This window comes from Thermobia domestica, chromosome 1 (assembly GCF_964235325.1).
Source record: "Thermobia domestica chromosome 1, izTheDome1.hap1.1, whole genome shotgun sequence".
In the NCBI taxonomy this organism is placed as follows: Eukaryota; Metazoa; Arthropoda; class Insecta; order Zygentoma; family Lepismatidae; genus Thermobia; species Thermobia domestica.
In genome coordinates, this window is record NC_137454.1 from 161,610,648 (window position 1) to 161,625,868 (window position 15,221).

General features: G+C 33.8%; 1 protein-coding gene across 1 annotated transcript in view; it reads right to left on the bottom strand.

Annotated features, from left to right (window-relative positions):
* Nucleotides 1–9,635: 9,635 nt before the first annotated feature.
* The window catches only part of LOC145690449 (NFX1-type zinc finger-containing protein 1-like), a gene marked incomplete in the record, with an annotated part of 145,273 nt that continues 139,687 nt past the window's right edge, over nt 9,636–15,221 (bottom strand). The window contains 1 exon segment of the mRNA XM_081765349.1: nt 9,636–14,405. Within this exon segment, the coding sequence (XP_081621475.1) occupies nt 13,681–14,405 (725 nt within the window).

Consider the following 15,221-nt stretch of genomic DNA (forward strand, 5'->3'; position numbering starts at 1 on the left):
CACGCATATTTCTATTTTCTAATTTAGAGCCTTTTCCGGTGAATTTTAGTTACAGTTCTTTCTTATGAATTTTAATTACTGTGCCTAGCGAACAATAGTAGATTTGGTCGACTTGTTTTCTTCTTATTGGATCAACTTCAATTAGAAACAAAAGAAAGGTAAAACCAATTACATAACTTGTTTGTATTTATCCAGTTTTGAAGTTTTCAGTTTCATATTTTGTTTTATTTAAAGGTTCTATACTTCTATTTCCTGAAACATTCTCGGCTTTCAATATTCGGAGGATGGGCTTATAACAGCTTAATTTGCGATTACCAGGGCTTAATTTTTTTGAAGGAAAAAAAGTTGTGTTTTCCCTTCCTGCAAATGATAATAATACTAAATGTATGGAATTAAATCGATTATTTATTTAGCTCCCAATAAAACGTATTGTCAGAGTGTTGATCTTTAGTTAGTAATTGGTATGCACTAGTGCTCCCTTACTTATTTTGTTTCAAAGTACTGACATAACGTCTACCATATTGACTAGAAATGTACGTGGAGCTGCTGAAAAATTTGTAGCCCAACCCAGGAGTGCACGTGGAATGGTGAAGTTTTACTTCTTCTACACTTCCGCCGAGAGTCAATGTACTACCTTGTACAGTGCTCCAGTTTTGCAGAAGTTGAAAAAATCTGGAGACTTCCTCGCATCACTGTTCGTAACACTACCCTTATCAGATCTAAAGTTCAATCAGATAGTTTGGGAAATAAATACAGGCAATAGTTAGACGGAGCTAAAGCTGGGGAATAAGGATGATGATATAGACATTGAAATCCTAGATTATGCAATGCTAACTGTGTTTGCAGGGGTTCGATGGACAGGTGTATTCTCTTAAAGGAACATAATTCCTTTCTTTTCATTTTCCGCGGTGTTGAACTTTGGATTTTTCTTTCAGTTTTGTGAGTAATGTAGAGATTCTGAATTAAATATCTGACCATTGCGGAGGTAGTCTATGAGTACCACTCCATACTTATCCCAGAAGAACGTTGCAACTTACTTCTGTGTCTTGAACTTCTTGGGGCGATGGAGAAATGAGTTCTACTACTGTTGTTTCGATTCAGGATCATAGTGGTGCAACCATATTTCATCTATGGTTACTATTCGTGATCGAAATGAACGGCATTACATTCAAATTGGAAGAAGACTTCTCTTAATGCCGTCACTCTTTTATTCTCCTGACAATTTTTTTTTTTTGGGGGGGGGAACTTATTGTGTCAAGAACTTGCGCATACGCAAGCCATTCTGAATTATACTACCGACGCGTTCCAAAGAAATGCCCACAATCTCTGACACAAGTTTTACTGAGACGGTAAAAACTGGGGAAGGGGGTTGCAGCCATACCTCAGACTATAATAAGTATATCGTGAGTTTACTATACACTTTAAAAAGTGTATAAATAATAGCTTAAATTCTTTTTGTCAGTCAAAAACTGGGGTGGCGTAGGAACCCCGGCCCCAGGTTATATCTACCACTGGCTAAAATGCTGGCAGTAGTGTTTCACTGATTTTCTCATTAATTTACTTTGGTGACTATCCTTGGTGCAACAAAAATCTTATAATAGTTGTGATCTGGATGTTCGTGAAATTTGCTGTTTGGGCACACATAATCACTTCAGAGGCCTGAGAAAGCAATAAGAATTTCATTATTATATGAAAATTTGTTTTCATTAATAATATGAAAATTTGCTGAAAACATGTTTTTCAAAATTACAGTTTCACACTCCTTCTGGATTGGATTACGAGATTTTCAGCAGCCCCTCGTAAATTATTATATATATATATATATATATATATATATATATATATATATATATATATATATATATATATATATATATATATATATATATATATATATATATACGTAGCATATAGTACTAGACGAATTTGTTACTTGTAGCAAACGCGAAAGTAATTCAATTTAGGTTTCAAAAGTTGCATTGAAAAATATGTCATGTGCAGACGTTACTTATTTGTTAGTTACAAATTTTACTTGAAATATGTTTATCATATAGGCCTAATATAAAAACAACAACGAAATACACAATGTAAAGTAAGTCAAACATAATAAATGCCATTTATGGTGTGGAAAATAGCCGCACACCCCGAAAATATATCTGCCCCTCCTTTGCCCCCCTAGAAACTTACAGCTGGCGTCGTCACTGTTCTCAAATACTGCCAGTCTACGTTCTTCCTTCAGAGTAAGTGACCATGTTTCGCAACACACAGAACAACAGGTATGATTGTAGTTTTATATATTTTAGGCTTCACATTCCTCGACAGAATTTGCGACGACATGAGATTTGAACCGAATAGTAACACGAATTCCCTGCTTTTAGTCGACATTTAATTTCTTCGTGAATATTATTTTCCTCTGTTAATATTGATCGTAGATATTTGAAGCTATCCACTTTATCAAAAGTATTATTTAATATTTTAACGCATCCATAATTTGCCATATTACGGTCCCGACGCACTTCCATGTATTTACTTTTCTCTGCATTTGCTTCTAAACCCATGCCCCTGCAAGCGTTTAATAAGATCTGTGCATTTCTTTCTATTATTCTTCTGTCATCCCCTATTAACTTTACATCATCAGCATATGCCATAACCTGGTGAATACCGTTCAACTCTAGGCCCTGGTTGCTATCTTTGATTTCCCTTATAGCGTATTCCAGCACAAAATTAAATAATAATGGCGACAACGCATCTCCTTTTTTCAGTCCATTCTCCACGTGAAAGCTCGTGGCCAAAAATTTTCCTACCCGGACTTTACTTTGGGATTCATTTAAACATGCCTTAATAGATCTAATTAGCTTTTTCGGTATTGCAAGTTGTGTAAGAACGTTGTACAACGTTTCTCTCCTAACCAAGTCGTAAGCTTTTCTAAAATCAATAAATAGTTGATGTACCGGGCTACTGTATTCCCACTTCTTTTCGAGTATTTGGCGAATGGTAAATATTTGGTCGATAATTGATCGATTTCGTCTAAATCCACACTGATAATCTTCAATCATTTCATCTGCGTATGCGGTCAATCTTGCTAATAGAATGTTTGAAAGGATTTTATAGGATGTTGAAAGAAGAGAGATGCCTCGATAAGTCAGTTTTGTCGCCTTTCTTGTGGATTGGAACAATGATTGATTCTTTCTACTCTTGTGGCAATTCTTCCTTGTTGTAGATAAGGAGAATGAGTTTGTGTATCTTGTTCCACAATTTTTCGCCTCCAGCTAAAATTAACTCAGCCGGAATTTCGTTTACACCCGGATATTTGTGTTTCTTTAATTTCTTTATAGCGATTTCTACTTCTATTCGGTTGGGTTCTGGAATATACGTTTCTGCGGTGTGTATCTCCCTTTCTCCACGCACATATGTTTTGCTGTGTGTTAAGCAAATCGTTAAAGAAATCTTTCCCTCTTTTTAAAATGCTATCTGTATCAGTGAGAACTGTTCCATCAGCTTTCTTTAATATAAGCACGAGCTTGATAGCCTTTCTTAAATTCATTGATCCCTTTATACATGTCCAGAATGTTTTTATTTTTACTATTATCTTCAAGTTCCTAAATTTTAGCTTTCAAAAAATCGCGTTTCTTTGTTCTAAAAGTTTTGGAAGTTTCCCGCCTGATGTCTACGAAATTTTGTGTGGTTATTTCATTCGGATTTTGTAGCCAACGTAATTTTGCTTGTTTTCTCTTTTCTGTTCGTTCGGACCATGATTTGTTGCTACGTATTTCGTCGTCTCCTAATTTTTCTTTTGAGATTGGATGCTTCGTAAGCAAAGAAAAAAATTAAGTTGCTGGAATATTTTTCTCCAGAATTTAAAGGTTACATATGTTAACTAAAGAGTATATGACATGCGTTAGATTTCTGTAACGATTAGTTTAATGTTATTGAGGTCAAGGGGGCCGATCCTGGGAAGTCGGAGGCCCCCCAAAAGCTCACGTGGACCCCCTGTATTTTTATGAATATGTATTTTTATATGTATTTTCTCTTGTTATATGTATTGTTTTATGCATTTTTTATGAATACCCCCCCCCCAAAGTTACAGAGAAATCGGCGTCCTTGATTGAGATTATCATCATTTTGCTCAAATAGTATTGTTGCGTCATACATAAGTGATATTCTTTCTTCATAGTTTGGGGGAAATCATTATTTATATTATTATAAAACAATTTTAACGTGGATCTTTGTGGATGCCTAATTAGAAACATACCAATTATAAATATGCATGTATTCAGATTTCAGAATGTGTTCACGGCAGTGATTTGTAATACTGATATGTACTATTACTTCATCTACATGGCCTAATATATAATATACTCTACAACAGTTGATCAGATTCATCTACCGTAATATGAGTTTCATCTCCCTTGTCTAGAATAAGCCTCAAATGTGCCCACCTTCCAATGTTGAAGACAACCAATGGCGTATTTAGGATTTTGTTTCGAGGGACTATGCCCAACACAAGGAAGGAAGTGGGCAATTGCCCACCTGAGTTTGAAAATTAAATATATTTTAATTTATGCATAAATTGAAGTTATAATGGCAAGAATTGCATACCGATAAATCCTATGTGATATGATACAAAAATTTAGGAGTGAATCTAACCCTTTATTCTATTCATACAAGAAAAAGGAAGCATCCTCTTGGTCTTCCTAATTTCCCGGGCTAATTATTCCCCCGTTTTGATTTTTTTTAAAATTCAAAATTTCCTTCTTTTAAAAATAACTAAACGATATAATTTTTCCTTTGTCATAATAATTAAAGTCCTGTCATGTTGATATCCGCGCAAGTTGGTGTGGAACACCAATTTCGCTTATCAACTCCTCTTAGTTTTGGTGTTACTGATGACGGCCGACTTGAATCACAACTGACAATGGTCGATAAAGTATGATAGACGAAATGAAAGAAAGTAACGTCAAGAAAAAGAAACAGAAAAGTAGAAAGGAAGAAAGAAAGAATAAAAGACGCAGTTCTTATGAAATTTGGCAAATACAGTATTATTTCTGAACAAATAGCATAAGAACATAAGAAAATGGAAAGTCAATGACATTCTTAGAAATGGTTAGAAGAATTGTTGTTGTACGTGGAATGCGAAAACCTAACAAATTTATTTCAGGGGGAGCTTGAGCCCGATAGCCTCCTGAATACGCCACTGAATACAATTCTGTTCCCTGATTCTTCAGAGCATTGTTTTTCAACTTCATACATATTTTGAACATCGCTTACATATATATATAGAGTGTTCGAAGTGGTAAAAAGCAGAGGCGGTATGTTTCATTATGATTTTGACTCAACATACCGGCTACTTAAATATTGTCTTGATCACTGAAAAACCATAGACGGTATGTCCTCATTACTGAAAAACCAGAGGCGGTATGGCATACCACCGCATACCGTCTCACTTCGACCACTGTATATATATACTCGTATAATATGGGAACGGTCTTACCCGTCCCCCCCAATGTTTAAGACAGATTTGCGCCGATGTTCCTGATGGCATCCTACAATGAGCCCACAGAGTCGGTGTAGGAGTAATGGCGCGAAGAACTCGTATTACAACATCCCAAGTAAAGATTCGGTCAGATACGGGCCAATTCATATTCTGCAAGTCCGTGGAATGCCCCTCAAGCCAAGCAAGTACACCATGGCACCATGCATTGTCGTCCTGGAAAATGCTGTCTCCGTGGGGTAGAAGTGTTGCACTGTAGGGTGTATGTGATCCCCTAACACCTACAGGTACACGACGGATGTCACACTGTCATCCATGTACACCAACGGTTCCAGTCCATGCTAACAGAAGCATCACCGAACCATACTGCCGTCCCCACCTGCCTGTACAATACGCATCATGCAGGATGAGTCCATAGCTTCGTGCTCTTGGCGCCACACACGCACGCGCCCGTCCGAGTGGTGTAACACAAACCAGTGGTGCCCCCCCCCTCAATTGTCTATCCGTAAGTGTTCTTCCATGAAAAAAATCTTTTCGATTAATTTTTACACCCCCTCAAACACATTTATATAGATTTTTAACCCCCCCCCAATATTTCAATGACGCAGTTTGCGTCATAGCCCCCCTTTGTGGTCATCCCTGCACAAACCGTGATTCATTGAAACAGCACATTCTTTTCCAATCAATTAGCGTGCTTCTGTGCCCAAGCACGACGAAGTCGGCGGTGACGAGTCGTGAGAAATGGGTGACAAGTGCTGTGCTGTCTGTTGTGGAACTTCATGCGTGCCAGTGTACGCCATAGTTCCGTGGGATATGGGTATTATGTATCTATTATTGTATTAGTCACGTAATTCCCGGACACTGATGGTTCGTTTGGTTGTCACGAGTCATTTGACGTGACGCTTGTCCCGCGGTGTGACCTTCCGTACGTCCCTGCAGTTCCGTCTCTTGGAGGTCGTTACCCCATTTTCTTGCCACTCCTTCCTTGTTCACCTTTACTACACTAGAACGGGCGCATCCTACAAGTGTTGCTATCTGGTTATCGCAGCACCTGTTATTCGGGCACTCACAATCATGCCCTTTTAAAAAGCGGATAAATCCTCCCACTTTCCATAGTAATAGTGTGCTGTCTGCCAGCATGTAGCCTCAAGTGTGTTCTTTCCCTGCAATACTTCCAGTCGGAGTGGTCACATCATCTTGAGTGAAGGAGTGGTCGCAATTCATGATCACTCAGTGTATATACTTGATTGGAGACGAAACAGTGGTGAAAGTTGGACTACCTTTGGTGCGTAGAGTCCCCGGTTCTATCCCAGTTCACACCAAATGGACTTTGTGGTAGTCAAACACTGGTTTTCTCAAAGTTTTCCCGTTTTCTCCTATACTTTCATCATTCCACCACATATTCATGCTCGTTGGCATAATTACGATCTCCCTTAGTCTCGGAATATAACCGTGAGACGTTGAACAAAAAGAGAAAAGAAAATGTGGAAATAACACTATACGAAACTTGAAAGTAGGTAGAGGTGATAAATACCCTATCAAAGGAAATCGAGTAAGATGTTTAAAGATGAGCAGAATACGTCACTCCATTGAAAATACATGTGTATAACTGGAGGTAAGTATACATAAAGGAGGATTTCTTTCGAAAAATATGTGTTGCAATGCGTAAAGATGGTTGTTTCAGCAAGAGAAACATGAGTCTTGTTAAAAGGTATTGAATATATGAGTAGCCCAATGGCAAAACTCGTTAAATCCACTTTTAAAAAATGAGATAGTGGTTGCTGTGGATACCTTAGTTGGAAATCTTTTATTTCCTTATAGTATTAGTAGAAAATGCCATTTTAATTAGTTGAAAATTGACACTGAAATATGTGCCAATTTCTAAACTTGTCAAATTAATCATGGCAACAGATACAGAACGAGTTAAATTCATCTTCCATATTGAGTTTCATAAACTGTTAAATCCCAAACCTGCGAGTAACATCATGAGAAAAGCAGAATCAAACCCGGTTAATTCCATATTTCAAGGTTTCGTACTGTCTAGGATTAGTTTAGTAGTCTGAATGTTTATTGCAAGTGTTGGTAAGTCATTCACAATTTCATTTGAAAACATTTGCAGTCTGTGCTTTCGTTGTTATTATTATTATTATTATTATTATTATTATTATTATTGGACTGAAAATTAAGACACTAAACGTCTTAACCTAACTGTTCGTGACGTGTTTCTGTGCTAATCGGCTTTTCTGTAATAATTACTAGACAAATGAACTTGATCTTAAAAGAAAACGATACTGTAGCAGTGATGAACATTATTTTGTTGTTCAGACAATACCAAAAATGTCTATAAAACGTGCACGAAACCCGGAAAACTGGAAAAGAAATGCTGCAAAAAAGGCAAACTAAGTAGACTATCCTATAGTTTGAAGTCGTTTGATTATTTTTCAGTGTCTCTTTACTTTGAGCAGAACATTCTCGGGTTCTTCTCTAGACAGTCTCTTCATCTTGAGCAGAACCTCTTTCTTAAAAGGGCTCTTGCCAATTAATGTTCGAAATTATAACATGCGTCCTGATACAACATGTTTAAAGATTTTGCCACGTATTTACCACTTCTGATTCTCTTTCTGCTATTATGTCAAAGAAGAGAAACTGTATGATGTTAAGCGGCTTTTGTTGTTACATTTTGGTGAAACTTGCGAAAGGAACCCAAAGCTTACGTTTTACAAAGAGGTTTTTGGAGGAATAAAAAACCGAGGGAATGGTGCTGCACCAGAGGACGACGATGATATGGATTTCCATTTAGTAGAAGATGATGGAGAAGAGCTTATATAACTCAATTTTTTGCTCATTTGGATTAGTTGTTTTCAATTCAGAATAAAATTAATGTGGCATTTATGTATCAATATTCATTTTTGCCAATCTTTACAATGTATAATTGAAAATACATATTTTTTAAAAAAATATTTTAGTAGGCATAATACTTATTTCTGAGTCTTATTTCCTTGCTTTTAACAGGTTTCCTTTCTTGAGAATGAGGAAAAACTGCCGCGAAACACATGTAGAAGCTGTTATTTGCATTTACACACGCATAACCTGTTAAATCTAAACAATTTTCTTCAATAACTCAATTTAGAGACTAGTGTGATTATACAGCTTTCGACAGACCAATATTCACATTCTCTCTTTTTTAAAAAAAGTTCCTAATGTTATTTTACAACTATGACGTGTTTGAACAGTTTTTATCGATTTGCCACAAACTTTAAAATGTGGATTTAACGGGTTTTGCTTTTCGCCTACTCCTTTAATATACAATGTCTCCTTTTGCCTCTCGTCCTTACGGCCTTCATGAATACAGTTGTAGTTAAGTCTAAGAAGCTACAGATATTTGGGTAGATCAATAAGAAGCTGGAAGGATATGTCACGATAAAAGAATGACATAATCTTCGGAGGTGGCAAAAAAATCTAAAGTGGGTTGGCTTACTACAAAAAGAGTGTTCAACGGAAACCTTTCTTTCTGTATGATTCAATTACCTAAATCGACCATTAAGTATACGGTGAAAACAAATATTGTCTGCGATTATACTAGCTCTTTAATTTTTCAGAAGGTTCTACGATTCACATGTAAATTTACCGGATCAATTTTGATTTCCAGTGATCAAATAGACGCCTTTATTGTATCATATTTTCACCATGGTTTTATCATGTTCTGCAGTTTGTCTCTCATTTCCAAATGATTCGTTGGATAATTTTGAAACAACTAAAGCTACTTTACTGCAGTCCAGCTTTACAATTGAAGAGTCTTACTTTTTACTGTAGGTTTACGCTATTTTTTTTATAGCTTAACGTATTATATTGTTTTTATAATATGTTAAATATGCTGTGATTTTTTATTGAAAATTATATAGATAGATTACAAATAAGTGCTAAATTCTACGGAGCTATGGGGCATTTCACTGTCCAAATTTTTGTGAATTACCATCTTAATGTACTTAGTACATAGTTTTGGTAATATTCTACTCGTGCATTTATTTTTTACTTTAAGCTGTAAAGTTAATTTTCACTATATGTGAATGTTGACAATAAAACAATTTTCTTATGATGAACAAGCTTCTGGTGTGTTGAAATAAAATGAAATAAAACAATGAAATAAAACAAACCCAAAACTATTATTAATTTCATTTTTCTGTTATGAAGACAATACTAAGCAAGGAAAAATAAACGCAATATTACAATTACAACCACCACAATATATCTAGAAAAATACGTAAAACAAAAAAATTGAATTAAACATATTGGTGAAGACCTAAAGAAAACTTCATTTCTCAATATACCTAGGTACTATTGAAATATATGTTTGAACATTAAAATATTATGATTTTATCTACTGATAGAACAATGTTTTCTCATGTTAAAAAGAATAACTTCTCTTGTTCCTAGTGATACTTATAATATCAACGTGTAAAGACTTTAATATGCCTGTCAATCTGAGAAATTGGGCAAGTTAAAATAAAAGAACGAAATTTCAGAGAGACGACAAATGGAAATACGAATTGTAAGTATATCTTGCACATACTTAGAACTGAATATAAAATAAATACTTTTAAACATTTTTTTTTCTTTATAGCACAGACAATGATTTAAAGATTTAGTTATTAAAGGTACTACAAAATTACATAATTTAAGCACTTTTCGAAGAATATCATAAAGTATCACGTAATAAAGAATAATTCAAGTAACAAAATGTAACAAATTTTTAAGTAACTCAAAGACAAATTTTTGAAAGTATTAATTTTATACAAGTTGTTTCGTAAAACATTTAACAATGTTGACAGATCATTCATATCACAATAAGATGAACAGACTGCTTTCACTTAGTAAAGAGATGATAAAGTTTATTCATTCTCCTTCCAGGCTTTTCAAAATACGTGTACTACACAGCACCATTGTCTGTAGAATAAACCTAAAATTTATCTGTGTATTTTTTTTTCTACTGATGAAACACAATTTATTCAAGTACTTACTAAAGAAGGGAGTTTTCAAATCTTATATCCATCAATCTATTAAAAGTAACGTATAATTATCAAAGACCTAAAGGAACACCTAATTTTCTTAAAGTTTCTAGTGACATTGCCACTAGAACCCTTACATATATATATCTGCACAAAAGTTTAATGGGCATTGAAATAATTACACTTTTAAGTGAAGAGTATCGATCGTTTTTTGTTATCTTCAATAGTCCTTGTGATACAATCCATTAACTACAACATTCTAAGCCATATGCACACACACACACACACACACAAAAAAAAAAGTTTTAAATGTCCTAATTGTTATTAATGCTACGGATATGGTGTCTTATAATACCAGCAAAACACCATGTTATCAGCTTCGCCAGGTTGGAAAGTCAAAATATTTATAGATATCTACTACAAAATATCTGTCAAAATGCTTATTTTGACCTAAATTTTCTGGACATTTTGTAATTGATCTCTTTATGCTTCCATAGATTATCTAGCGTTTCGTTTAAACACAGATTTAAGGATGACTGTTAATTGCAATAGTTATTCTTAATCATTTCATCAATTCTGTTTTCGTGCACAGCCCAACGGATTGTACTTTAACATGAAATTAGAATAAAATATTCTGAATTCGAAACACACATACGAAAGAGAAATAATACAATCAAATTATTTTTAATTTTACATAGTCAAAACTCAATTCTGGGTTTTGGCAGTATTCCTGCTCTTAAACCAGGGATACTGTCAACCTGGTACATTTCATTCTCGGTCTCCGACAAAGTTCTAGGTTTGATTTGATGTGATTGCTTTTGTTCTGAGGAGATAGTTCGTATTTGTCGCTCAATACATTTAGTGTAAACATGCACTCTACCTTAAGAATTATTTTTTTTAGAAATGAGTCTAATTTTGAACTTAATATTTGTCAGTAAATACGTAGTCAATTACTGATTTGTTAGATACAAAACCATGATAACTCGATCTTATCCCCAATTTTTATTTATTCTTATTACTTCATTTATGAAAACAATATTACAATTTATTTCAATGCGGTTTATTCTCTTCAAAGGCACTTTATACGTGCCTGTAAAGTCGTTTACATTAACGTCATAATTGAATTCAAGGATCCTCAGTATTCTTTTTAAATGCGGGACATACTAAAAGGATTTACTGCTTCACAAGAAAGTATTTTGAGTGTTAATAATAATGTTAAAAAATTGCAATATTAACTTCTGATTTTTATTTTGGAAAACTAAGAGAAAATACGTGGTTTGATTTATTAAGAGGATATTCATCGTGTTTCCATTTTCTTTCTTGGTTTGGAATAACAGCATAACATATCAATATCATAAATATGATTTTAACAATACTCATCTAATAGTTATAGTGTTTTAACAATGCACACTTAATAGCACCCTAAAACGCAGTGATAAGTGCTCTGAATTCTAGGCAATTATATCAGCGTAGGCAGGAAATACAAATTCCTTACTACACAAGAAAAAAATTGACTAAACAAACATACAAGCAAAGTAAACAAAAAGCGCTCGAAAGTTGTACTTAAATTGAATAAGGAAATACTTTATACTTAACAAACGTGTCTGTTTAAATAATAATAATAATTTTTAAAAAATGTTACTTGGGAATAGCAAAAACTACTGGTTTGACCGAACTGTATCGGTAATTTTCAACACGCCATTTTACTTTTTTTTCTATGTATGCTACTTATCGGTAGGAAAATAGACTACTTTGGTTCGTTGTATTTCTAACTTGTTAGACTGCTAATAAATCACAAGTTTTATATCGCTATTTATCTGTTACACTGCAACATCTAGGGGAAAAAATGAAAAATTACAGGTAATGTTTTTTTTTTTTGAGAATTCAGTTATTAGCAAAAGAAAAAAGTAAATGAATCAATTACATAACATTATATGCATTGCTACAATTGATTAGATACAATTACGTACTAACATATAGCTATAATAAAAATGGATATTTATTACATTCATATAAACTAACTTCTTATAAAATAGTATTTTTAAGATATATAGCAACGTAGCTAATGTCTACTGTAAGCAGGGTTTTTTTTTATTTAAATTTTAACAAATAAAATTGAATGAAAATAAAAGTGAAATCGCACATAATTAAGAATATGATAAATCCAAATTTTCCAGTTTCTAGTAAACACATTTGTGTATGATAATGAATCCCTTATAGTGTCTTAAAATTTTAACTTCGTTTACATTGAATACATAACAATGTACTTATCAAGTTGTCCTACAAAGAAATAAACATTTATTATGGAATTTTTACTTCTTTGAAGTCAAAACATTTTTTATATATATATATATAAGAAACGAGGAACAAATATCCTTTTCAGCTAAGATTCTGGTGATGAGAAAATAAACCTATTACTACACAGGTATTGCTTATAGTTAAGAAATAATTTTAATGAAAATTTGAACAGTATCTAGGGTCCCAAATTCTAGACTGTTCGGCACGCCAGGGGTTCGAAACCGAAAATCATTGTGTACAGAAAGGCGTAGATGAATGACATCATTATCTTCTCCGAGAGAGAGATTGTTTACACTTCTTGCCTTGATCACGATACGAAATTTAATGAAACTTCTATTTTAGTTTATTCATCTTGTAGTGAAGACGTATCTTATTTAGTTAAAAAGTAATAAAAACAATCTAAGTTTTTATTTCACTGAAAATATATTTTGTTTTTAAATAAAAGTAGTTGTATAACGTAAAAACAAATATAATGTTATATAGTAAACAGACCTAAAGCATTTATTGAGTGGCCAGAAAGATTAGAAATATTTCATTATAACCACTATAACCTCCACCTTAAGCCCTGCCTCATGAATATTCTCTGGCAGGCGTGAAACAAGACTGCACTTCCACACTTATTGCGCTCTTCTGTTCCAAACTTAGTTTGATCCCGCTATAATGCAGTAAATAAAATCAAACCCAACGAATAACAAATTAAAATGTTTCTATTAAAGAAAATCTATATGCAAATAAGTTCTATTGCTTTCAATATCTATAATAATACTATAAAATTGTAAAACCAGTACCACTGCAGTTGTAATTCTATCCTATTTAAACATATAATCTCATAACAAATCGTATGCAATTTACAGTATTACATACTAGTAAAACCTATTATTTGTTCTATCCCATTCCAGGGTAAGCAGGCCTTGTACTCTCGTCTATTTCACGTGCAAACCGATTTGTTTCAAGAAGTCTATGGTGTTCTCCACCAATCATTTCATTACATTCGTTGCATACGCTTATTTCCATGGCTCCTCCACAATTTCCTATATAATAATAATGACCATTTGGGCATTTGAACCAACGACCTGTGCCTTCTCTGCCTATCATAGCTTTCACTACCATTTGCCTTTCTTCATCACTTATTTTCGTTTGAAGTGATTTTGCTACTTCATCTAATAATGTACGAATCTTATCATCCACTTGGGACGAATGCTTTTCAATACTAAATAGAAGGCTTGTACATTCATCGTATTGTAGTTTAACAGAAGATTCTTCACAGGCCTGATTGAAGTTACAATGACTCTCTAATACATACAACTGTGATATTCTTCTCAAACGAGTCACTTCCAAGTTAAATTCTTCATGCTCTTGCGGACTTAAATACGAAGTTCTGGCGTTTAGATTTTGTAGTAATGCGTCGGCTCGTTCCTGTATTTGCTTTTCGAGCTCGTCTTTCGTCTTTGGTCCTAGATCCCTGAGTATATTCTCGATTTCTACAAGAATGTTGCAGCGAATTTCAAGGTTCTGCATACTGACAAGATGATGAAAGGATCTTCTTTTATTTTTGCTGCCAAGAAGTTCTTCTCTTATATTAGCAATAGTCTTCTGTAGCAACTGGGTTCCTGCAAAGCATAAAGTAACATTTAAAAAGAAAGAACAAAATGGACACATACACACACACACACACAAAAAAGAAAAAAAAAGAAAAGAAAAAAGAAAAAGATATGTATAATTTCTTAATTGCAGAGATACCGATTTCCTTTATAAATTGCAAGATAGTACTCACATTGTTTAATTTTTCTATCTTTATTTACACACACATAAATAAATAAATAAATGCGTGAGTATGCTGATGTTTCTTTACTCTAGTTCAAGCTAACTACAATTCTTTTTTAAAGTTTTAATCAACATTTATCTCTGATTTTGCATAAAATTAGCCAACGCATGTCATCGCCGCAGTCAATATTTTGCGGCACCTTCCTTTATGCTCCTTCCGTTTGCATCACTTAGACTCTATCTACGAAAGTGAATATATTTAAACCAAACTGTTTGGGTAAGTTACTTGTAAAAATGTACCGCGTTACAAGTTACTTTATTTTCCCTTAAAACGTAACTCGGTACTAACACGTTACTTGCCCCAAGAAAATAATTATTATCCTACTTCGAAAGTTACTTTTAGGTCCGAAACTTTGAATATGTGAAACAATCTTATTACTTCAATTTTCGGTATTATTATTATTATTATTATTATTATTATTATTATTATTATTATTATTATTATTATTATTATTATTATTATTATTATTATTATTATCGCTTCTCGGCCTTTGGCCCCACGGTCGCTCTATTATCATAGGATTTCCTCATTTCCTTCGTTTCTGGCAATTACCACCTTGATCGACTGTCCCTTCCTCCCAGAGAGCCAATGAGATTTTTTT